We start from the raw sequence: 24895 nt of genomic DNA, 5'->3' as shown, positions 1-24895 counted from the left end.
TCCAAAAGTTTGACTTTTCCAGTGAAGAAAACGAGCTTCCCTTAAAATCTCTTTATTTGCCTTAATTACATCATTTATCACTTCTTGCTCAGGTCCTCTTATTGCTTTTCTTTGTTTTATTTTTTATTGTTGCATATTTTAACAAAATATTTCCAAAAAAAAATACTTTACATAGTGAATCATCACTGGGCTTACCCAAGGTAATATAGAACTTCAAAACATATTTACAAAATTCATGCAGACAGATGATCTCTGTTCAGTATTTGTTTGTTTAATAAGGTCAAATAAATCAAATAATTTCCTTCAATAGAAAAATAAAATGACACAAATCACTTGTTGTTGCGAAACATTTATTTGCACTCAATTACATGAAAACCGATGTATGTTTCTACTGCAACACAGGTCAAATAAACAGACTATTCTAGAGTCTTTATCACTTAAAACATAAAATATCTTCTCTCTTTGAGCTTGATCTCTTGAACAATTTAGAAAAAAGAAGAAAAACCCCACAAATCTTGATGATTTTAATAGCTGAACAAAAAAGAAAATCACTTATAGGAGTTGGCTTTATGCTTAGGCAAGAATTCAAAATTCTTGGGTACGGGTCCAAGCAGCATTTCACTGGAAAGTGGAAAACAATTCATAAGACACTCATTATTACATTTTGCATTTTTAAAATCTTAATTTTGTGCAATCTTGAAATGTAATTCTAGAAAATAGGCATGTTTGTACTCACCTTATCCTGATCCAGTCCTCCACGTTCTGACTGGCCATCAGTGTCTCCAAATAGTTCCTGCCCATGTAGTACGGAGGTCTCTCATTGATCTTCTGAGGCACTCGTTCCAACAGGCCCACTGGAATATATCTGAGAACAGATGGAGGGAGAAGGAAAGCAACGTTTATCCCAGCAAACAGGAAAACTTAACAGCGAGAGTCAGATGAGTGAAGTGGAATGCAACATAGTCTATCACACATTTTCAGCTATTAAATGTCCCCAGTCTCATAAACTAATGGGAAAAGACCACAAATAAGTCTGTTACCCTAAAATTATATTAAAACAGCTTAATTGCACAGAATATATGAATCGAATTGCTCACAAAAGAACAAATGCAAAATTTCTGAAATGTGTTGTAGCCCACCGGCACAAGAAGGAGAGCCACTCAAGCAAGAAGGTGCGTGTCCTCTCCACGCCCCTAGTGTCGGAGCCCCAGTGCTCCAGGCCAAAGTTGCTGAAGTCCTTTAGGATGTCCAGTCGCTCACTGGACGAAATGTCCCAGTGTCGGCTCTCCTTGATTTCAGTGAAGATCCAAGGCTTAATGAGAGCACCCCTATAGAGAGAGAACCCAGAAAAGGTAATAAATAAATACATACATAAATAAATAAATGTATAAGGATCTTACATCCTATGGAGTAATTTGTGGTCTGTGTTTTCTTTGTATTTTCCTCTGAGAAACAATGTTTCCACACTTCAACTGAAAATTATACATGGAAAAAGACACCCACATATTAGCCTTAAGACCTCTGACAAATTTGCTGCTGGGTTTTAAAACAACTTAAAAAGATTCTTGATTTCACTGAGGCAAAATACACTCATGGCCACTTTATTAGTTTCACCTTGCCAGGACTGGATTGGACCCCATTTTGCCTTAAGAACTGCATAAAATCTTTGTAGCATAGATTCAACAAGGTACTAGAAACATTCATCAGAGATTTTGGTCCATATTGACATGACAGCATCACACAGTTCTTGTAGATTTGTCAGCTGCACATCCACGATGTGACTCTCGTGTTCCAACACATCACGAAGCTGCTGTGTTGGACTGAGATCTGATGACTGTGGAGTTACTGTGAAGTCTGTTAGGTTGTGGCAGTAAATGATGCTCAGTTGGTTCCAAAACCCTAAAGTGTGCCAAGAAAATATCCCCCACATCATTACACCACCAGCCTGAACCACAGATACAACCCGGGATGGATCCATGTTGTTTATACCTAATTCTAAACCTTTGATCCAAATGTTCTAGCAGAAGTGGAGTTTCACCAGAGCAGGCAGCAGTCTTATATCATATTGCAATTTTGGCTGTCAACTGGAAGCAGTCTGAAATATTTGTGTTAAGAAAAAGTGGGACACGTGTACCTAATGAATGGCCAGTGAGTGTAAACAAATATACTTGAACTCTAATAATGGAAAAAGTTTTAAGTGAAATCTAAAAACAAAAGTCACTGGCTATCAGTTCCAGATGTCATCTTATCCGTTTTTAAGGCATTTCAATCATTTTTTTTACGCTGCAAGGAAATGACACTAACCTTGCAATCATGATCCCAGAAACTCCGGTCTCTTTCGCTTTCATTGCATCCTCATAGGACAAAATGTCTCCGTTACCTAGAAAAATAAAACCAAATCACCTGTCATTAATATGTACTATAAAAACATGTACAATAAAAACACTACACTGCATTCTGTGCAAGGTTTTACAACCTAGAGAACACCAAACTAAATGCATGAAACTGTTTAAACATCAGGAGGCTTTTGTCTTTTTGTGTAACCTTTACAAATCCACATACCAAAAAGTGGGATGGGGCTAGCCAGCTTGGCACATGTTGTGATATAGTCCCAATCGGCTAACTTTGTGTATCTCTGCTCTCTGGATCTGCCATGCAACTGTAGGAAAAACACAGCGTCAATGTTTTTTAATAGGAGAGGCGTATGTAAACATGTTATACATCACCGAACAGAATAACATCTCGAGAATGATTCGTCACTATAGGATATTTACATTTACATAAATGATACCGATTCAGAATTATGGATGCTTACAGCTACACTTGGCAACTCTGTAAACCTAGAAATGAAATTTCCTTTTTATCATGTTGATTTATGGCATAGGGACGATTTCACATTGCTCAAACATGCTCCTCTTTTACTTACTGTAATCATTGAGACGCCCCAATTCTTCATCTCTGGAATGAGCTTGTGTGCTATGTTAGACTTTTCCTGAACGCCGGTGCGGATCTTGACTGTTAGAGGGACATCAAGGACCTACAGGGAGAAAAATGTTTTCATTCAGCCTTTAACTGAAGGCTGTGTGTCTTTTATCCTGTCTTCTTCCCCTCACCCTAAAATAGTCACAGCACATGGCTGCCCTTCCCTGAGCCAGGAAGGTTTCTACTTGTTAAAATTGAGTTTTTTCTTCCCACTGTTGCCAAATGCTTTTCGAGGGGGAATTGGGGTTTTCTCTGAAATACTGTGCTTAAAATATAAAGCATCTTGAGACAACTGTTTTATGTGATTGGGTGCTATATAAATAAAATTGAACTGAACTGTAACTTTGCAATGATCCACAAGAGCAACAAAACTCTCCTTCTTGCATCATTACCATACGATAGGCAAAAAGTCATACTTACATAATTCATTCCTTTGACTATTCGTTCAAATTTTCTGGTACGTGTCATCAAGCCGCAGCCTCCGCCCTGATGGGAAAAAAACAAAGGCCATCTGTCAGTGACTGTCATATTAATGTTTAACACTTCCTCTCAAATGCTGGTATCTGTGCTCTTTGTGCTGTAGTATAAACACACAAAATGCATCTGACTGCAAAATAGGAAGTCTCAATTTGTCTATTAGGAAATGAAAGAAAAAAAAGTCACAGTCTGAGCATTTGGGGGGGGCAAGTTAAGAGTTTACCTTGTTGTATACGAGATCAATGGGACACCCAGAGTTGATGTCCACAAAATCAACTTCAGTGTTGTTGTTGATGAGCTCTGCACACCTCGTCATTGTGTCGGGGAAACTGCCCTCCACCTAGAGATGCAATTCAGGCTTTAAAAATCACAGTCCTTGCACTCTCGCACAAATCCAGACGTCTTACCACCAACCCCCTCTATAGGACTGAATCCTTCAGAAGATTTTAAACATCACCTGAATACCGAACACATCTTCACTTTCGTGTCTCCTCAGGAGGGCCCACTCAGACTGGTGCCCCTGCAGCAGGTTTGTACACATGGCCATCTCCCCACATGTGATGTCTGCCCCAAAGCGCTTACACACGCGACGGAAAGGCAGATTTCCACACTGAGGAAATTAAAGAAATACTTGCTTTATCAGATCCAGACCTCATTTACAGGTCCTTATTTAATTGCACTTGCTACATTCCTGGATTTAAAGATAGAAATACATTAAAAAACACAACTACTACTAACTCCAATACTGATTTCAGTGTGATGGTACTTACAGTTGTTAGAGGGGCGAGATAGAGCTTGTCTTGAAAATCCACCTTAAGAACAGAGGCAAAAAGAGGCATTAAGCAATGCAATTTGACTGTAATTTAAATCGTGTAACTATTCCCTAAACATATACATGAGTATCAGATGTCTGCTGATTAGAACAGTTTATTAAAACATCTTGTTTATCGTTTAAACAGACATGAAAACTCTGGAGGAAAGCGACTGGAAGAGATATACCTGCTTCTTTTCACACGGGCGCAGCTTGATGACATCTGCATCGGTCAACGGGCCGACGGTCTTCACTGGAGTAGACTGTTTATCTGAGCTGGTCTACAGTTAAATGAAAAAACACAAGGCTCAATGACAGAGTGGTCAGTAAGAGGGAATGCTGTTAGTAGAAAAGGTTACCTGTACTTCAGTAGAAACAGGCTGTTTTTCTCCAGCTTGATCAGCAGAAAATTCAGATGCACATAGATCCCATGAGTGAGACAAAGGAACAAATTAAGATACACTAGAATTGATAATCCATGTATGAGTATGTAGCAACAGGTCAACACATGTGCAGGTTAAAAGAAACAGAATAGGAGTGTATTTAATCTGCTAAAACTGGGTGAGCTGGTCAAGGGTGATTTTATGAAACAGCAGCTCTTGAAGCATAACTCCACAGATTTTACACAGTTAAATCAGTTTGTGGCATATTATTGCACCAATGAAAAAGAGATGCTTTCAGCCTTTGTGGCTCCTGATGGCAGCCAAGTTGCCTTATGGGTAATGTGGCTGTTTACTCAGTATATCGGTAAATAAGTAAACTGCTATTTACCAGTGTTATTCTAAATTCTTCTCCATTAGTACCTACTCGGCCAAAATGCTCCATACGGTTTTAGGGGTTTCCATTAGGTGGTAATACCTGGTACTGGGTACTTTTTTTAGTACGTACTCAGCCGCGGTTTCAAGTGAGCTGATCTGAAAATGTGACATCAACAGTTTGTATACCACCAATAAGCCAATCAATGGTGACACTTGATGAATTATGAGAACGTCCCCTTCACAAAAATAGAAAGTCACAAGCTATAAATCACTGGACTTTTGGCTGTGTTGCTATAACGACCCCACGCACAACAGATGTTACTCAATTATAATGGAAAACGACCAAAACCGTGTTGAGCCGAGCCGAGGCAAGTGGGTACTAGTGAAAAAGAGGCTTGAGTGACATACTCAGTATCCATTTCTTCCTAAAAAAAACATGAGCAAAATTTGTGATGGCAGCATTCTTTATAAAAGCCTTTTCACTCGTCTTACCATTGCCTTGCTGTGCTCCTTTATCTTTGTTGTCTGAGAGTGTTTTCAGGTACTTTTCTGACTTTTCGAAGGACACCGATCGCTTCCTCAGGCGACCCTGGAGCTCCTTACTCATGTTGTTCTTCACCATAGTCCTGCCTTCATACACCTTGACCAGATCGGCCTTCTCCATGGATTTGAAATCAGGCGTAGTGTGGGCCTTGGCGAAGCGGCAGGACAAACCGTAGGCGCATTTTCCAAATGTTTCGTAGATGTGACAGGTTTCCCCAATATCGGAAGGCTTAGAGTCCATATACTTGACAATGTCATGGTCAAAGAAGCACTTTGCTCCAAAGGGGCATTCTTTGTTCTAAATTTATGGAGGGGAAAAGTCACAAAAATAACTATATGGATCAAAATGTATTGCACAGAGCCTTTTTGAATGCAGAGTCAGAGCTTCATACCTGAATGATTGAGTGACAAAGTCGTTTTTCATCGTAGGCTGTGGGCTTTGTGTGCGGCCTTGACTTATTCTGTCCCCGAAGACGCTTGCCATCTGGTCTACCCTCAAAATTTTGTTTCAGCCTTTTAGGTTCAGGTTCCTCCAAAGAAGTCTCCTTTGAACCATCAACTGCATCACTTTCACTGGCTTTCTCTCTTTTTGAGCCCTGCCACTCTGAATCTAACAACCCATGAAACTTGTCTTTGGTTGTAAGGAATCTGCAAACATAAGAAGATGATGAAAGAATCCTCCTGATAAATTTTGTTTTAAATTATGTGTAAAAACAGTCTGCGTGTCTCTAAAGCATTTTAGCATGAACTATATTCACACTGGGAAAAAAGAGCATAATGGGAGTAAATTATGCTAAACTAGTAAGACCCTGTAGCACAGAAGCAGGGGCTATATAAACACTGAAAGCAAAGAGTTGAGGGCCTTCAACAGCCTTTTTGCTGACAGTGTAACACTCTTTGCTTCATCAGACAAAGCAGCAGGAAGGCTGAAAATAAAGGCAGTAAGTCCTTACTACACCACTGGGGGTTGCAAAGCCCCTGTTTCACCCCTACAGGGTCATATTTTTTATGTTGTGTAAATGAGTTATTATCTCTTATAGACACTTTCTACAGTTTTTTTCACATAAATTCACACGAACATCTTAACAAGTTCAGATATAGACAGCCTCCTTACAGTCACGTGCCTTGTCAGATGGTCTGCTTTGTTCTTTCATAAACTCAAACACATGGTTATTTATTCAGCTATGCTTGCTCCCATCTTACTAACTGGCTTACATTCATCATAAAAATCTGGCGTTATCTTCAGTCCCCTGACTCATGGCTGTCTGTCTCTTTTGAAAGTTGGAGAAAGATTGTTCTAATTTGCAGCTTCCCTCTCCTGAAATCTGCCGCAAAAACATAAAAATGCGATTTCCACAGTTTTCTTAGTTATTAACGGTATCTTACTCTGGTTTGATCGCAGCTTCACCCTTTGCAGCCACGTCTGCCCTCTTCGAAACGTTCACCTCCTCCGCTGTTTCCATCACAGTCTCTCTTCCTGCAACATTTTAACACCTTTCTAATTAAACACTTCACAGGACCATTCAGCTCCCAATCCTACGTTAGGATACTTTATGCACACATTAAACCAGTTCAGGTACTGCCTTATTATCATAATCAGCTTGCCTGCTTTTCTCTGTGCTCCATATTTAACCTTACACTTCCACCAGTTACCTTCCTCTTGTAGCTGAGTTAGACCACTTACCGATATACTGAGTAAACAACCGCCTTGCTCCAACCGTGAAATTAAAAGACAACTGATGTACAGCACGTAGAAATCAAATCAAAAGTTCCTGGGGTTTTTTTGTTGTTTTTTTTCACAACTGGACATGCACAACCCAGAATCGCGAGGAAACCATTGTGCAGCACCTTAGATACGTCCGTGGTAAACCTGCGGCTGAACGTTGGTTCCGCGAACCGCACGCAAATCTTTCTCATTGCCTTTGAAATCCAGCACTCAGATTCACCTACTGGGCTGGAGTGTGACTAAGTAAAACAAATTAAAAATATACATGAAATGTCTTTATCGCTAGTCTTTGTCAATTTGGTCAAGTCTGTCGCAGCAGCTGGTTCACAAGGCTTTTTAGTTTAACTGACTATTGTTTATTTTAGACCGTATTATTTTTAGTCTTTAACCTTATTCAATAATGTATCTATTTATATCCAGTTTTGTTATTTTGTGCAGTTTTCTTTCCTTTTGTTTTGACTGAACCATTTGAGAGCTAAAAAAATCGAATGACAATAAAATGTGTTATCAGCCTGCCTGATGTGGCTTTGATGCATTTGTTTGAGACATGAGATTTCTACATGCCTGTGACTCGTATACCCTCCAAAATCAATATTTACATTGTAATATTTATTCAAACAAATAACAAATGCTGACAAATATCCTTTAAATTCTAATAATATATATTAAAAAGAGATTTGCATCATGGATGAGGAGCTGACAAATCTACAGCAACTGTGTGATGCTGTCGTTTCAAAATGGACCAAAATCTCACAGGAATCTGTGTCATGCTGTTCTGAAGGGAAAAAAGAGGGTCCAAGTTGGTATTTGCAAAGTGTGCCTAACAAAGTTGTATGGTGAGTGTAAATGGAGATCTTTGCTCCAGTCATTTAACTAAAAGAAAAAAACATTTTCTTAATGACTTACCATGTGTTGGTTTTAAAATGGCCCAAAAATCTTCTTCAGTGCTTAAAAACAAACATCACATAAGTCATTCCATAACTTTACCTGTGAATGAAACATTCAGTCAAATGTATTTCACCATTTGCATTTTTTTTTTATTTCAAGACAGCATATTTATGTATTGATGGATTAAAACACCTGGTATTTGAGCTGAAACATTACATAATGGGTAATCCACTGACAATTTTCTTTTACTCATTAGCTTCAAATGTAATTCCATGTCCCCAGACCTTCAACTTATTATTTTTACTGCTTTAATTACTTCTGTGAGACTAGAAGAATATCACAGGCACAATGTTTAGATTTCAATACTGAAATTAAGTTTGGGATATTAAAAGAGTTCAATCATACTATCTCTGAACATGAAACCTGATTATTCTTAAGTCAAAAAGATGAAAAGGTATCAGCCAACACTGTCTGACAGGCAGCAAGCTACACTCATTCTTCTGGTGAGGCAGAAAGTTTTTCTATTTTTGCGGCAAACCGCTTTCGACTTGAATCGAGGATGTTGATGCCATTCTTCTGGAAGTCATAGCCCACCCTTCTCAGTTCCTCTAGTCGCCCTGTAATGTTTTGTGTGCTGTAGTCCAAAACTTTGGGCTTTTCCAGTATCTGCTTCATTGTTATTCCTCCTTTTAAAAGACAGTCTAGTTTAGAGCTCAGAGTGTCAGGCCCAATGTAGAGAATCATCGGATAGTTGATGATCAGTTTTTTAACATCAGCTTTCCGACAGCCAAGTACGGTCATCTTCTGCTCCAGGCTGTTGAAATTCTTTTTCAGGTACTCGTTGGAAAGGTCCAGAATTTCTGCCCCGTGGCCTTGAAGAAGAGCCAGCAGTTCTGAATCACTCAACTTAAGTGATGCTTTCAGGTTGTCGATGTTTGTCTTGACTCTCTTAGTGCTTCTGATTAGAATGTAAAGATTTCTTGTTATGACCATTTTTGCAAACTGCTCTGGGTTACTTCCACCGAGCTCTGTGCAGATATCTTCCAGAAACTCCACCATTTGCTTGTTGAGCTCTAAGCTGTTGGAGAATGTCCGCGGTGCTGTGGTCAGCAGCCGGTGGAGGTCTTTGGCATTTAGTCCCAGTGAGACCAGATAATTTATGTTCTTTTCCAAGTTGTCGTTATCACTGGAGCGGAAAAACGACTCAGGTGAGCGATCCAGGATGCTTATGATTTCTGCGTCTGTCTGGAAGATGTTTCTCCACAGCTGCCAGCGTTGTTCCAAGTGTTCAATGGAGCGAGTGATGGCTCGGGGATAACGGGATATTATGCCAGCAATGACTTTGCGGCTGGCACCTTTTCCTTGCAGGAACTGAGCGAGGCCGTGCTCATTAGTGAAGATTCTACGAAGCACCCCAGGCTGACGCTGGCGTGCCATCCTCACGTCAACTCCCATGAGGTTCAAGTTCTCGAGCAGAGATTCATTCTCCGGGTTTACCGGCGGCTTTGTTTCAGTACTTCCTGTCGAAGTACTGTAAAGCCTTCTGGGGAAGCAGGCTGACGCAAAATGTATTGGAGTGAAGCCAAAAAAGCTGTGCTGCAATGTCACCAATCGCTGCACAGTGAAGAGGGCTCTCACTCCAGGAACTCCTGCCATTTTTATTGAGGAGGGCCACACTGAAACATCACTGCAATTCAGACAAGAAAAAACAGACATGTTAATATACAGTCATGTGAAAAGACAGTTTTCACAGTTGCAGTCCTGTGAAAAACAAATTAAACCCCACTGGTTAACAGCTGTAGAACCACCTTTATAATCCGTAAGTTGGAGTGACTGTTTTCTGTGTGACTTTATCAGTCTCTCACTTCATTGTAGAGGAATTTTGGAGGTGGTGGAGGTCCCCCCCAAGCACTTCAGTCAGGCCAATGTCTGGGCTTTAACTGGGCCAGCACAGCCCCTTGATTCTTTTCTTTTTCAGACATTCTGTTGTAGATGCTGCTGCTATACTTGAAATCATTGTCCTGCAGCATGACCCAGTTCGGGCCAAGCTTTAGCTTTCAGAGAGATCCTGGAAAAATTGCGGCATTGTGTTAACACACACCTGAATGCTCCGGACCAGCAAATTGCCAAAAACTCATGCAATCATGCATTTGATAAGCAGCACCTAGCTACTACTAACCCTCTTAATTCCTATGGAAGTAATAAGGGTGTACTTGAGTTTTTTTCACAGCACTTTTGCTAAATATAAAAAAAGCCTTTAATATAATTAAAGAAAAGACAAGAAACAAAAAGAAAAGCCACTTGGCCAAAAAAGATGCAGACAGGTAACTGGTGAGCACATCTATTATCATATGCAATTAGTAAGATATGATTGTTTTACTTTTGGATATGTGATTTTACAAATATATGAATCTTTAGTGAAACCATTAAGACATTGGTATATTAATCTTTTTCTTTGCTAATCTGATTTGCTGACACACCGCTACTTTAGTTTCAGTAACCGCTCCAAGCTTACACCAGTGACAGAAACTTTCCAAACAAGTATTCTTAAACTTAGTTGTGAATTGCTTAATACTGGCCATTTACTAGTTATTTACTACATAATGCGTACGTTACTTTGGCAAAGTTATTTATGTTAGTAATACAAAGGGGAGCTTTTATTTATTCGCCCGGGAATAACTAACTGAAGAGTCCAACCAAAGCACACAGTCGTTTCTGTTTAGCGGTGTACAATATATTATCAGTAATAGCCCTTTACGTACCAGTCTGCTTTAAAAAGTATTAAAAACATACCAAAAGCCAACGTTTCTTCCATGCCGGTAACGTGAACTCCAAGAACTCTCGCGAGATTTTTCTTCGTTATATTTATTGGCTGTAGGTTAAACGACAAAATAATACGATAGCGACACAACTGGTATGGTGGAGTTTGTACCAAACACCAGCTCACATCTGAAACACGTTTTTTCTCAGATAATCTAATACAATGTAAGTTTCTTTTTTTTCGTTCTTTTTTTTTTGCTTTTGGCTATATTGCTAACACTCCGTTAAAATTTATTTTTAAATAGGTTTTCCAGCCATTGCCTTTTCAGCCTCATATTTCTGCTGACAGTGATTAATTTTTTTCTGTTAGTGTTTTTCTGCGTGTTTAAATCAGAGACTTCTCACTTGTTCCTCGTCATTTCTGCACATTTCCTCTGAAATCTGTAAAGCCATTGCCTATATACTGATTTATAACCACTAGATGGAAGCAAAGATCTTATATTTGAAAGAATAGAACATATAAACCAATGACAGGTGAAGTGAATAACGTTACAGTGCCATATTCTGCTAGGAAATCTTGGCATTGGTGTGGATCTTACATTGACATGTACCAAACATCTGCTTACTGTTGCAGAACAAGCACACTCAAATGACAACAGAGCCTTTCACTGGCATCAGATTCCACCAGCTTGGCTCACCTCAGAAACTGTGCATAATTTGATAAACTTAGGTGTCTAAGGATTTAATCAGACCTCCAAATGACACACATTCCCACCTGAACCTGATCCACAGGTGTCCCACCTCACAGTCCACAGGACCAGAAAGCACAGGATACCCAGTAGTTCAATGTTAATTCTCCAAAACATCAGAGCTTTTAGGACGATCCACACAATATTAGACAGATGACATCTTAATGTTGTGAATGGTTGGTGTAAGGACGGTAGGCGGGATTTTAGAAAAACTTAGGCCATTTGCCCAGTTTCCCCTAATTTCTATTAATATTGTTCAATATCAATTTTCAAACATTTTATTAATTTTTGTAATTGTTTTTAATTCACTACATCCTACATAAGTGATGTGTAAATTAATGTATTCTATATTTGGAGTCATTTCCTTACCATTAGTCAAATTTAAAGACATGGTTTAATTAAAATTAACCTTCAAAAATGTATGGTCTGTGTGCATCAAGAATTTTTCCTTTCTTAGTTTGATAAAAACTGGAATTTTTCACAAACAATTTGAAGGACATCTCCATGGAGATGACCCTGAATAAGTGCTTTTCTGCTTTGCACGTACTGTACATTCTAAATTACAGTGTGCTCAGTCACTAGTGACGCTCTCAGAGAGCAATGACATTTTTCAGTAACCTGGGAAGCTTTAATTACATAATAAAAACACAGCATTATAGAGGACTGGACTGTTGTTACAGGCATCAATAGTTAATTCTGTCTCAGCTAGCAGATGCTCTCGTACAAGCTACAAGAGGACATTTACCATGTGTTATGGTTCACAGCCTACCACTGATAAACATACTGACCCAGTGCGTCTCTTTACTGATGAGTCCCCCCACTTATGCATACTTTAATGCATGACACTGATATTGTCATTATGCAAATACACATTGCTCTGCTGCTCTAAGACTGAAGTGAGCTCCATCGCAACAGCTGGGCAACTGGAGTCTCGATTCAAATTCGTCTCACACCTCCACAGGTCACAGTTACATTTGCATTTGCACACCTGCATTTTTCTTAAACCTATCCAAAGTATTTTAGGGACCCTTATGGTCTTTATGTCCGTCTTTTAATTACTTATACTCTATGACAGACGATAAAGAGCGGTTATAAGACACCATAAATGGTAAGAGTGGTTCAATCTGATCTAAGCTGCTATTGTATTTGAAACAGAGACATTCCCACATGTTGCTGAGCTTCCAGCTTTCTTGTTGCACTTAACTAATCCTACTGGAGTGTGAAATATATTTTTTTAGCCCCCCCATAAAAGTTATTTGGCCTCATAAGAGTTTACAAGATGCCAAGATTTCTTAAACATAGAAATAGATCATACATGTTTTGGTAATACAAAGTCACGTGAAGTTTTCACAGGACTTTATCAGTCGCTTACAACACTGAAGAGGTAGTATACCCTTACTGTTTCCATAGGAATTACGTGGGCAAGTGGCAGCCAAGTGCTGCTAATCTCTAACAAGTATGGCTTGTTTGGATGGACTGTCAGAAGAAAGCCTCTTCTCTCTAAAAAGACCAAAGTGGTGATCTATGGCTATAATGCCCAACACCATGTTTGGTGAAAGTCAAGTACAGCATGTCAGCACACCACCTACTGTCAAGCACGGTGGTGGATAGGCCATGATTTGGCTTGTTTTTGCAGCCATGTCCTCATATTTACATGTTGGGTTTATGAAGTATAACACAATAAAGTCTCCTTTGTGTAATAAAATTGAGAATACTTTGAGCAGAATGAAGTATAAGGATGAAGAAAAGCCTTTTAAAAAATAATTATATGAGGATCTCAGAAGGTGAAACTATATTACACTTCTGGGCTATAAATACACTTTTTTTATTTTTTTATTTTTTTTAAAAAAGCTGTAGCACTAGATGTGATAGTAATCTAGATTAGTTAAGGTTGCTTTTCTTTTTTTTTCCACCATATGTATTTAAAGTGTTATAAGAAAAATGGTTCAGAGTGGTTTCATTTTACTTTTCAGTATCTAGATGTTTCTATCATTTTAATTCTAACAGCCTTTATTCACCATCATCTGACTTATAAATATAGCATGCATGCTGTTAGTTTGTTGAGCTTGTCTTGGTAAAGTCACTTGGGTAATTGTAGACTGTATACTCCCTGAGTGAATCAATAATTCAGAGACTTTCAAAAGTTCCTGCAGACGCTGGTGCTCAAACAGCAAGCTTTCACAGGTGAGACCAGGCTGGTGAGAATGTCCAAAAGAAGATGGGTGGAATTCAAAATCTGCCAGACGATAAGCTGTTCAGCCCCCGTCAGCCGAAGACACAGAGCATCTTCTCCCGCTGCTGCTGCTGCTGCTGCTGCTACTTCTGGTATGTTTCTGGAAGTATAAGGAAAAGTTTAATATTTTATAATTCTACAGGAATATTTTAGCCTGGATGTTAGAACAAGAAATCTTCGAGTGAAACTGAGGCAAAACGCTTAGGTAGGATATTTGTTTAAGACTGGACTGGCCTGCAAATAAAAAGGGAATAAATGTTGGTCCACCTGGACTTTAATCTCAGGGAAATTGAAATAATATGTAACAGTGTAATGAAATAATCAAAGAGTATGACATAATAATAATAAAACTGGCTAAAATTTGTTAGTCTTACATGTGCAGTTTGAGGCATGCCCTGAGGAAATATGGAGTTTAAGCAAACATGTAAGAAATAATCTCCAGATTTCTAAAATCCCAGCAAAGACCCCTACGAATTACTGCCCACATCTCCTATTAGCTCACTGGTGATCAAATAAAAACTTTAAAGAAGATGAGTTCATCTAACGATCAAGCCACAAAGTTTATATTATCGCTGACTTATTTGGGATAAAATGACAGGAAAGATAAAAGGCCTTTAGTTTGCCAAGAATACGCTACTTTAATTAAATATAAACTATTTTAAGACTGAAGATCAATCCCACATGGAGGCTGTGAGTAAAATATTGCCTGTCCATTTATTTTAATCATCCCCATCTGTCCTAGAAACCGATGCCAGTCTCTCATATTACCTGCAGCACCATTCAGCTGAGACAGCTCACGTGCTTCCTCTTTAACATATGGCAGCATTCTTGGTGATGCAGCCCATTCAAACGCCATGCCAGAATGTGAGGTGACAGCTGGATCCTTTATTAGCAGCAAACATCTTTGATATGAAAATATTCTGTGTTTAAAAAAGAAAACTCTCAACTGGGACAGCTCTGGCAACCTCTCCTCCTCGCCTGTTACCATAGAAACTGAGCAGACTTTACAAGCAGACTTCAGACTGCAGAGAATGAAGGGAAATTTATGGGATTGTAGTCAAATATAGTGACGGGATTAATAATAATTAGCACTAAATGTATTATGGATCACACTCCTCAGCCTCCCCGGGAAAGTCTATGCCAGGGTGCTGGAAAGGAGAGTTCGTCCGCTAGTCGAACCTCTGATGCAGGAGGAACAATGCGGTTTTCGTCCTGGTCGCGGAACACTGGACCAGCTCTTCATCCTCTCGAGGATACTTGAGGGTGCATGGGAGTTTGCCCAACCAGTCTACATGTGTTTTGTGGACTTGGAGAAGGCATTCGACCGTGTCCCTCGGGGTGTCCTGTGGGAGGTGTTGCGGGAGTATGGGGTGTCTGGCCCATTGCTACGGGCCATTCGATCCCTATACAACCGTTGCAAGAGCTTGGTTCGCATTGCCGGTGTTGTGCCAAAAAGTGATTGTCTGCCAAAAAGTGATTTCCGGTATTTGCCAAAAACTGATTGCTCGTATTTAAACTGCTATAAGTAACTTGTTGGGCTATAATATGTGAAACATATGTTAAATGCATCCCTCATAGATGACATAAAGTCATATTGAGCCACAAACAACATTCGTGTAACAAGGTAGAAGCCGCAATCAGTTTTTGGCAGTGACTTTTATATAACCTTTATTTATGCAGTTAAAAAAAATCTCATTAACAATAAAAATGTATTTTGTCAGAGTAAGCTGGCCAAGAGGACAGCAGAAATGGCAGCAAATATGACAATAGTTCTGTAAAAATATTTTAAACGAGGATAAAGGACCGGATTGGTTATAATGTAAGTACAATAACACAGAGCTGTAAAGATACTTGAAAAAACAGATAATTTTTGAATTCTATATATAACCCCTTTGTAAACGCTGTTCACCGAAGTCTATTTACCAACATACATAAAGATATTACACATAAAAAAATACACGGAAACATTGGAAATCAGTTTTTGGCAGGCAATCACTTTTTGGCACAACACCGGCAATAAGTCGGACTCGTTCCCGGTGGGTGATGGGCTCCGCCAGGGCTGCCCTTTGTCACCGGTTCTGTTCATAATTTTTATGGACAGGATTTCTAGGCGCAGCCAAGTGGCGGAGGGCTTTCGCTTTGGTGGCCTCAGGATCTCATCTCTGATCTTTGCGGATGATGTGGTTCTGTTGGCTTCATCGGGTGAGGGCCTCCAGCTCGCACTGGAGCGGTTCGCAGCCGAGTGTGAAGCAGCGGGAATGAGGATCAGCACCTCCAAATCTGAGGCCATGGTTCTCAGCTGGAAAAGGGTGGAGTGCCCACTCCGGGTCGGGGATGAGGTCCTGCCCCAAGTGGAGGAGTTCAAGTATCTCGGGGTCTTGTTCGCGAGTGATGGGAGAAGGGAGCCGGAGATCGACAGACGGATTGGGGCTGCAGCTGCAGTAATGCAGACGCTGCACCGGTCCGTCGTGGTGAAGAGGGAGCTGAGTGTAAAAGCGAAGCTCTCAATTTACCGGTCGATCTACGTCCCTACCCTCACCTATGGCCACGAGCTGTGGGTAGTGACCGAAAGGACGAGATCGCGGATACAAGCGGCGGAAATGAGCTTCCTCCGAAGGGTGGCTGGCATCTCCCTTAGAGATTCAATTCAATTCAATTCAATTCAATTTTATTTATATAGCGCCAAATCACAACAAATGTCGCCTCAAGGCGCTTCATAGATACAGAGAAAAGCCCAACAATCATATGACCCCCTATGAGCAAGCACTTTGGCGACAGTGGGAAGGAAAAACTCCCTTTTAACAGGAAGAAACCTCCGGCAGAACCAGGCTCAGGGAGGGGCGGCCATCTGCTGCGACCGGTTGGGGTGAGAGAAGGAAGACAGGATAAAAGACAAAGATAGGGTGAGAAGTTCGGCCATCCGGGAGGGGCTCAGAGTAGAGCCGCTGCTGCTCCACATCGAAAGGAGCCAGCTGAGGTGGTTTGGGCATCTGGTAAGGATGCCCCCTGGGCGCCTCCTGGGTGAGGTGTTCCAGGCATGTCCCACCGGGAGGAGGCCCCGGGGCAGACCCAGGACACGCTGGAGAGATTATATCTCTCGGCTGGCCTGGGAACGCCTTGGTGTTCCCCCGGATGAGCTGGAGGAGGTGGCTGGGGAGAGGGAGGTCTGGGCCTCTTTGCTTAGGCTGCTGCCCCCGCGACCCGGCCCCGGATAAAGCGGATGAAGATGGATGGATGGATGGATAAATGTATTATTTTTGCATTAAATAATATTTTGCATCATGAGAAATTCAGCCCTCTTTTCTGTAATGGCTCTACAAATTCACAAATTTCTTTCAAACCACAAAGAGAGAGAAAAAAAGAGAATCATAAATTATGGAGAAATGTGGTTTGTTTGGATTTAAAGCAGTCAGGAAGTGTTTCATCACCACCCTCAATGGTAGACGCCAACTAAATGCATTTTTATGAGATACTTATGTGGGTACAAATGGAGAGACGTGTATTTTATTTTGATAGCATCTGGCCTTTGCCTCCGTTATTTTATCAGTCAAGATATATTTATAGAAGACAGATTCAAAGCTACCCAATAGGATCAGGGGCATTCAAGTGGCAGGGAGTGAAACTGGTTTGAATATGCTGGATAATTGTTTCACAAAGTGAAAAAATGGACTAAAAAGTAACATTTATATTAAAGGCTTATGTGGTTTCATGGTGAACAAGTTATTAAATCATAATATACTTAGTGTCTAAAGTAAATGTATGTATTATATAGAATATCACTTTTCAGAATTTCTGATTCGCTGATTTGTGTATCACCGTATGAGTGCAAAATACAGTAGTTGCAAAGAAAATATGGTAAAGTAGAAGCAGAATGTAGCTGTACATAGAAATACTTAATATGCTCTCATCCACTGGGTATCATTAAGCTTTACAGTACTCTGGTCTAAAGGCATTAGCGGGGCATGCCCGAGAACAGGATACACAGTGGTTAAAATTAGCTAGAGTAAATCTATCCACTGTTTTTGGATACAGGGTTATACTTTTACTTTAATTATTATTTTGTTTTTGTTGTTTAGATATATACTAAAACTGTGCTGAATGAATTGTCATGTCATTGCTTCTTTTACTCAAAGTCAGAATCAGAGCTTGACAGTGAAATATTTTTTTCAAATTAATTAGCTGGAAGTTGAATTTGGTATTCCCACCTCACCTGAAAACAAGTTTCTGTGAGAAAGTTCAGCAACCATGCGAGAACTTGTGTAAGAAAAAAATTTCATTTTTCAGTAGGTGGAGGTTTGCAATAAATAACAGATTCTGGTCATCAGCCAACAAAATTTTTTAATGACAATATATATACACACATATATCGAAATGTAATTTTTAACTTTAATTTTTTATAAATGAATTAAAGTATTTAAAAAACGTTTTCTAGTACTGTGTGGTCATACCAAAAAGTGATCACCTGCCAAAATTTGATTTCCTGTATTTGCCTGCTGTTAGTGACTTGATGGGCTATAATCTGTCAAACATTCCTGACACTATTTGGGAGTTTCTGTCACTTTTCCACAATGTTACTTTTATATATCTTTTACTTATCCAGGTGTAAAAGTCCCGCTAACAATAAACATGTCTTTTTAAAGAGAGATATAGCTAAGATGACAGCAGAAATAGTAACAACATAACATAATAGTATAATAATATAGAAATTTGAAGTGGTAAAAAAAAGACTATCATGTTTTGGACGGTATTTCTGACTGAGCGTGAACGCACCACCGTTTGGCTGCCAGTGGGCGTGACTGTGAAGGCACCTACACTACGTCATCATTACTGGGTCTCATGTTTACGTGGAAAACATGGCGGCGGACTACCAACAAGGAGACAGCTAGTTAATGCCAGTGGAAGTCTCTGGGAGCGAGCCACGAGTCATAGAGAGAGAGGGACATTTAGCGGTTAGCTTTTAAATTTCTCTCGCGGATACTTCGCATGAGGCAGTTTCTCTGTTTGTTTAGCCACAGGGACTGCGGGAATGGAAGACGAGGAGAGGCAAAAGAAGCTGGAGGCCGGCAAAGCAAAGGTATGATTCTCAGTTTTGGTGCTAGCACAACTCACTGACACTGCTCTCATTACTCTGAAGTAGCGACTTAATGCTGTCGACAACTTGTTTTCTGGCGGCCGGGGTCTGTCAGACGCTTTTGCCCCCCTCCCCCTTTCATTTTACGCTATCAGCTGTCGGGCTCCGCAAACATGCGCCCTGCTTCGCTCTGACAGCCGGGCATGGGGCGGGCGGGGTTGGGGTGGTTAGCATGGCCGCTGCTAGTCTCCTTTGTCATGCTGCATGTCTGCACTTACTAAAGTGTTTCCTTTTACTTTCCCGAAACCGACTTGCAGGTGTGCGCAGGCCACATTGCTACCCGGGATTTATAAACGCCACCTGAAGTGACACTGACTGACAGGCTGGTGTAACAGGATTTACAGGACATAACCCCACTGGCTAGAACCAGCATTGCCTCACATGCCAAACTTGTGCTTTATTAGCTGTCTTCTAGAAACGATAGCATCCACAAACTGGATCAATGTTTATATTAATCGACAGTGACACGGTACGCACTGCTCTTTCAGTTTTGGCCCGTGGTGCTTGTGGATGACCTTGCAGGAGCTCTGTTATCTGTTTTTATAGCCTGTATAACCCAAACATCTTGCGGGGGATGTTTTTTTTTTTATTATCAAAAAAGATGTTTTCAAAGAGATCTTAGCAACATAATTACAAGCTGGCCAGACCAGCCTGTGGTGAGCCACCATCTTCTTTCATATCATGAATACACCAGTGTCATGCTGCAAGTATGTGGACAATTAGATAAAGGGTATGCACAGTTGAGTGTTGCACTGTAGCCCAGAATGTTGCATTTTTATACATTCTTTCCTCAGCTGTCTGGATGCAAAAGCATATATACAAATAAGACTGTAGTTGATGCAGAGGCTTCTTAACAAACTTAATAATATTTAAGGAAAATCTTTATTTGCAGTGTTGCCTGTTTAGTTTTCATGATCCTGCTCTCAAGGTTCAGATGTGGGTCCAGTGTTAGATTTCATGGTGTATGCCAGTTGTTATGGACGTTGAAGCTGGGGAAAGCTTTGGGATGAATGTCGTTACTTATTTGACTGGAGTTATTTTAAGTTGCAAATTTTAAGACAGGAACATCATTCTGAGCCATTAGATTGAGACCAAATGTTTATAAAGTGAAGCACTTGTGTATTTCTAAAAATATTACCGTGCAGCACAAACTCACAAAATCTTGTGAAGAGATTGTATCTGCAATCTTTGTACATAGGTCATGTGTTTATATATCTATTTATTTTTGTATTTTCCTTCTAGTGTGGGAAATAGGATCCTTAGGCTTGATTACGTCTTTTCTTTTACTCCAGGAGGGCCCTAATGAGATTGAGTCTCTACAAACTAAATTGTCCAGTCAGAAAGTGTCAAAACTGCTTAAATCAGGCAGTCTCATAAAGGGAAATCCAGCCTCTTTCCATCCAGATGCTGAAGAGAAACATTCAGCATGCTGGTTTTTAAATTGCTTGAGCTCTCTGGTTTTTGCACCGCAGGGGAGACCGTCTCCCGGGTTATGACTTTGGTATTTTGGTTTATAAAAAGGCCCCTCTGTGGTGCAGGCTGTTTTCTTTCACACAATGCCGAATCACAATGTCTTCATGCAGTGAAGAAACCTCATGACATAATGTTTAACAGGGACTTCCAGGGCTGAGTCAGTCTATAAGCTGTGGGGAGTGTTTACATCGTCTTCTGGCTTCCTCAATTTATGAAAAAATATTATTTTTTTCATGTATTTCCTGCCTCCTGAAAAAGATGGTGCATTTCTGAAATCAGGTGAAGGAAAAGTTGATGTTGATATCTGAGTGAAAGGTAAACTGTCTGTCATCTATTGTGTAGCTCGTAGCAGCCGAGTGCCTATTGAGTCATACCAGACAATAAGCAAAGTGAATATTGTGGGCTGGTGTTGCCAGGCTTTTGTTTCAGGCTGTTGTGCGCAGATGCTTTGTTCATGTTTTCCTACAAAATGGAGCACACTGACAAGCGTGTTACTGGCATTCTGGTTTTATTCATTCAAGACTTTCACTCAGTTCTTCAGTTACATGAGTAGCATCTTCTTAGGCTCCCTGTATGAAAAACACTGCGCTGACTGCACTAATGTACTCAGGGTGGTGTAAGATTTTCTGTTGGGTCAAAAAAACTCATGAACTCAGATATGGCACCTGTTCCTACACTTACTTTCTGTAAATCCCTCCCAAATTTCAGATCCAAACGTCACCTCTCATGTCACTTTGTAGTTGTGGGTAAATTATCTGTCTGTATATATCTGTCAGATGAAGAGTTTCCTTATTTGTTTCCCTCCAATTAAGATTGAAGCTTATTATATCTCCTTTTTTATGCTTACAGAGGTGTGCGTTTCCACTGAATGAAAGTACCTTCTTCGAGTTGTTTGTCACCCTGGTCGTTGGGATCAGTAGTACGTTGAACAGAGCTGATTTTTAATGAAACATCAGGGAATAATTTGGCTCAGGGGATGCTCATAATTCAAAAGGATTCTATGTGTATTTGTTTGCCTGCTTCTCCGATATGTCTCAACTGTGCAGCTGTGCAACCTCAGGCTCTTTCTGCAGAAGGAAGAATCACTGATTTGTGTTTGTACTTTTGACAGATGAATACTGATGATTATCCACAAATCAAAAAGCAATAATATTATCTTAAAACATTTTATGCATCAGATATTTTTTAAAAGATTTATAGAATGTGTTTTTTCAGCCCTGGAGAGACAACATGCTGAACTACGTGTAAAGGATCATTTTAATTTCTCAGCATTCAAATGGCCTTAAAGCTCAGTGTCACCACCATCCATGCCAGGGAGTGTTGCAGGTTTTGACGACAGCAAAGATACAAGTTGAGCTACTTAACTGAGGCCTGAATAGTTAATCCTTCAGGCGACTAATCACAGGGATGCCCTGCATTGCCCTGTGTTATGAATGGAGTATGATCACCTTTACTTTATCTTATTATTTTCCTAAGCTTGTACTGGAAAGTTTGATTTTTAGGGTGCAGTATTTAGTGTTTCTAATGCTTGACAAAATACTAAATGCTTTGAAAACTCGTATTGTGTCAGGCTGCACTGCTTCAGAAGGGATTGTCAGGTGATTAATTGAAGATGATGGTGTAGCAGCTGCACAGGTTAAATTGGCAACAGCCTGGATGATGACTAATTTAAATTTTCATTGTGGCTTTTAGACACTTTCTGAGGGGATTTCATCTTGCTTGATGCAATGAGCATCTTCTATAAAAACACTATAACAGGTGTGCCAAACATACGGCTCGGGGGCCAGAATTGGCCAGAAGTAGACTACATTCTGGCCCATTGGACAGCTTTCAAAAATAGAAATGCATTTTGGACTTTTAACTGTGTTTTCACAAGTTTTACAGCTTTTCCTACTGATAAAGACCTCCCCCGTGGCCATTTATATTACACCAAAGTAATTAAATTATAGATTTCTGTATTTTACACATTTTACTTCTTACAAGTTAAGCCCAAAGACTCATGCTGACAGATTTCTTTCATTTACTACAGAGGTGTTTCTTTATGATATATAATAATGGATTGCATTTATATATAAAAACCTAGAGGTGCTATTAAAATGTCAGTTCTTTTTCTTATATTAAGATATGTTATTGATTAAATGTATAAAAATGGGGAGTTTCAATGGTACTTCCACGTAAGATTAAAGTGGGCTGTTTGTGGCACAACAATGAATAACTAATGTATTTATTGTCTTAATTCTTGATGGCAGAGAGATTATATTACATATTGATGTGATAGCATCACACAGTTGCTTCAGATTGTTGGTTGCACATCCACTCATTCATTCATTTATCTGTTTTCTTACACTTATCCATTTCAGGGTCATAGGGGGCCACTGGGGCTCATCTCAGCCGCTGTTGGGGGATGGGAAGGGTACACACTGGATAGGTTGCCAGTCTGTTGTTGGACTAACACAGAGACAGGAAACCATTCACTCTCACATTCACACCTTTGGCCAGTTAACCTAACCCCATGCATGACTTTGAACTGTAGTAGGAAGCCTGATAGAGCCCGCACAAGCAAAGGGAAAACATAAACTCCACACAGAAAGGCGCCAGACTGGATTCACAGGGTCAAACAACATGCCAAAAGTGTCAAAGTTTGTATTTTCCTGTCAGTGTCTCATGTGTCCCTCTCTAATTGTATTTGCAGAATGACAATAAAAGCAATTTGATGAAGAAAAAATATTTTATGTATAAAAATTCTACTACAAATTAATAAAACTGCAGAAAAAACACATTTATAAATGACACTTTAGAACGTGCGGTATAGTGAATTTGAGATTTAGTGAGGGTAAAGACATGACATGCAATAATGCTTCAGGATATTATCCTGCATGCCATCATACATTCCAGCTGATCCAGCATATACTTTGAGCTGCTGAGAGTGAAGAAGCACCAGTTCAGGGTGAAAAGATTTGATTATTATTTTTCAGCTTTACCAGTAAAATAATCGTGTGCACTCCACTGGTCTCTGATTTATCTTGTTTGAGTTTTGGTGTTTGCTTATAGCATTTCTGTGTTGCTTTCTGCACTGAGCTGTTTCTGGGGTATTCGTTAGAAGAGCTGAAGGATACCTCAGTATTCTGGCCTAACTCTTGTTTTTAAAAGGTAAAGACATGTAGAGCTATTAAAATAATGCATAGCTGATAAATAATACCTGCAAATTAAATTGACAGACTGTCACATTTTTTATTTTCTGCTGTATTTCTGGACCAACAGTGTTTCAAAAGGGAAAACAAGCTAAGTCCTTTGAAAGTGAGCAGGAGGAGGCGTGTATGTTGCCGCTGGCATTGAATTGCCTCATACTGTGCCTTTGATTCGCTCTTGTTACCATGGTTAGCAAACTGTTCACTGACAATACAGTAGGTACACGTGTTGTCACAGGATAAACCGCTGAAAGGACACTGCTTAAAGCAGTCCTGGAAGAGACCTGAGTACAGTTTTCAACCTGTGTCATGTCCTGTGTGTTACATGTGTTGTGGCCATTGCACTGCTGTGTTTAAAACCCCTTTAACGTTTCACAGATGTAGCACCAGCTGGATAAGGGGTGATAAACCAGGTGACGCAGAGGTGGTTCAGTTACTGTTAGGTTTTATTTCAACCTGAAGTCAAATGTGTGCATTCAGCTTAGCAGTAGCTACGAATGTGTGCAGAGGATTTACGCCCTGAAGTAGCACAGTGTTGACTCACACTGTGCTGCTGGCTCTCTCACTGGCACATGACATGGGGAGCTGTGAGCTTCCTCTCTGGGGTACAGTGGAGTGCTGTTTTTTTTAGGGATGTTGTGAATTCTTTTAGCTGTGTGTCTGACTGACCTGAAACCATAGAAGTCCATTTAGGTATTTAAGTCTGACACACTGTTATTGTATTAGTCATATGTAAGCATCACATTAACTAAGCTAATTTTTCACTTGGTGACAATAAGTCAAACATTTGTGTGCAGTCATTATAGAGCTGGAGCTTTCAGTGTCTGAGAAACCAATGACTTTTATACAGCATCAGTTAAGAGAAGCTAAACAGTTATTAGGATTTGTCAGCTGTGAACTTTGCAAGGCTTTTCAGTTATATACTGATGTACCACTTTACTAGGCATCCCTGAGAAATACACTCTGCAGCCACTTTATTAGTATCAGTTTCTGCTGTAATGTGCCAGGACCAGAATTTGGCATAAACAACATGAAAGCATGGATCCATGCTGCTTGGTGTGGTGGTGTTGCTGTAATAGTGTGGGGGATATTTTCTTGGCACAGTTTGCGCCTCTTAATACCAACTGAGCAATGTTTAAATGTGGCAGCCTTCCTAAGTATTGTTGGTCACCATGT

At 40.0% G+C, this 24895-nt stretch overlaps 3 protein-coding genes across 7 annotated transcripts in view; 1 reads left to right on the top strand and 2 right to left on the bottom strand.

The window, feature by feature from the left end:
* Positions 1 to 341: 341 nt before the first annotated feature.
* dus3l (dihydrouridine synthase 3-like (S. cerevisiae)) lies at positions 342 to 7417 on the bottom strand. The gene is made up of 16 exons (XM_087834822.1): positions 7256 to 7417; positions 6958 to 7048; positions 5964 to 6219; positions 5521 to 5869; positions 4630 to 4664; positions 4459 to 4551; positions 4230 to 4271; positions 3917 to 4069; positions 3683 to 3799; positions 3403 to 3468; positions 2927 to 3037; positions 2563 to 2659; positions 2305 to 2380; positions 1140 to 1328; positions 737 to 865; positions 342 to 621 (listed from the first exon to the last, which is right to left on the bottom strand). Exons 2-16 carry the CDS (start codon positions 7032 to 7034, stop codon positions 549 to 551), a joined length of 1863 nt encoding a protein of 620 aa, XP_087690948.1. The 5' UTR covers positions 7035 to 7048; positions 7256 to 7417; the 3' UTR covers positions 342 to 548.
* Positions 7418 to 8321: 904 nt separating this feature from the next.
* On the bottom strand, positions 8322 to 11023 carry mterf1 (mitochondrial transcription termination factor 1). 2 transcript variants are annotated; one of them, XM_087834991.1, is made up of 2 exons: positions 10979 to 11023; positions 8322 to 9872 (listed from the first exon to the last, which is right to left on the bottom strand). In XM_087834991.1, exon 2 carries the CDS (start codon positions 9839 to 9841, stop codon positions 8678 to 8680), a length of 1164 nt encoding a protein of 387 aa, XP_087691117.1. In that variant the 5' UTR covers positions 9842 to 9872; positions 10979 to 11023; the 3' UTR covers positions 8322 to 8677. The 2 variants fall into 2 exon arrangements, with proteins under 2 accessions (XP_087691117.1, XP_006809985.2); XM_006809922.2 differs by lacking the exon at positions 10979 to 11023 and adding an exon at positions 9994 to 10038.
* Positions 11024 to 18769: 7746 nt separating this feature from the next.
* akap9 (A-kinase anchoring protein 9) overlaps positions 18770 to 24895 on the top strand; it is a 64893-nt gene continuing 58767 nt past the window's right edge. For all 4 annotated transcript variants that reach the window (XM_006787940.2, XM_006787939.2, XM_006787941.2 and 1 more), the window contains exon 1: positions 18770 to 19001. In XM_006787940.2, coding sequence (XP_006788003.2) covers positions 18954 to 19001 — 48 coding nt within the window. In that variant the 5' untranslated portion in view covers positions 18770 to 18953. The remainder of the gene's footprint in view (positions 19002 to 24895) is intronic.

The sequence above is a fragment of the Neolamprologus brichardi genome, chromosome 22 (assembly GCF_056152115.1).
Source record: "Neolamprologus brichardi isolate AB-2024 chromosome 22, ASM5615211v1, whole genome shotgun sequence".
NCBI lineage: Eukaryota > Metazoa > Chordata > Actinopteri > Cichliformes > Cichlidae > Neolamprologus > Neolamprologus brichardi.
This window is presented reverse-complemented; position numbering and strand designations above follow the sequence as displayed.

Bases quoted from the DNA above. Each gene is read 5' to 3' on its own strand.
- dus3l (XM_087834822.1), bottom strand. From the start codon at position 7,034: ATGGAAACAGCGGAGGAGGTGAACGTTTCGAAGAGGGCAGACGTGGCT. The intron at 2,660-2,926 runs GTAAGTAAAAGA...TTTTTCCTACAG, and splicing joins GGGGCGTCTCAATGATTACA to TTGCATGGCAGATCCAGAGA. The intron at 622-736 runs GTGAGTACAAAC...TCCACTTTCCAG, and splicing joins GAGGACTGGATCAGGATAAG to TGAAATGCTGCTTGGACCCG.
- mterf1 (XM_087834991.1), bottom strand. From the start codon at position 9,841: ATGGCAGGAGTTCCTGGAGTGAGAGCCCTCTTCACTGTGCAGCGATTG.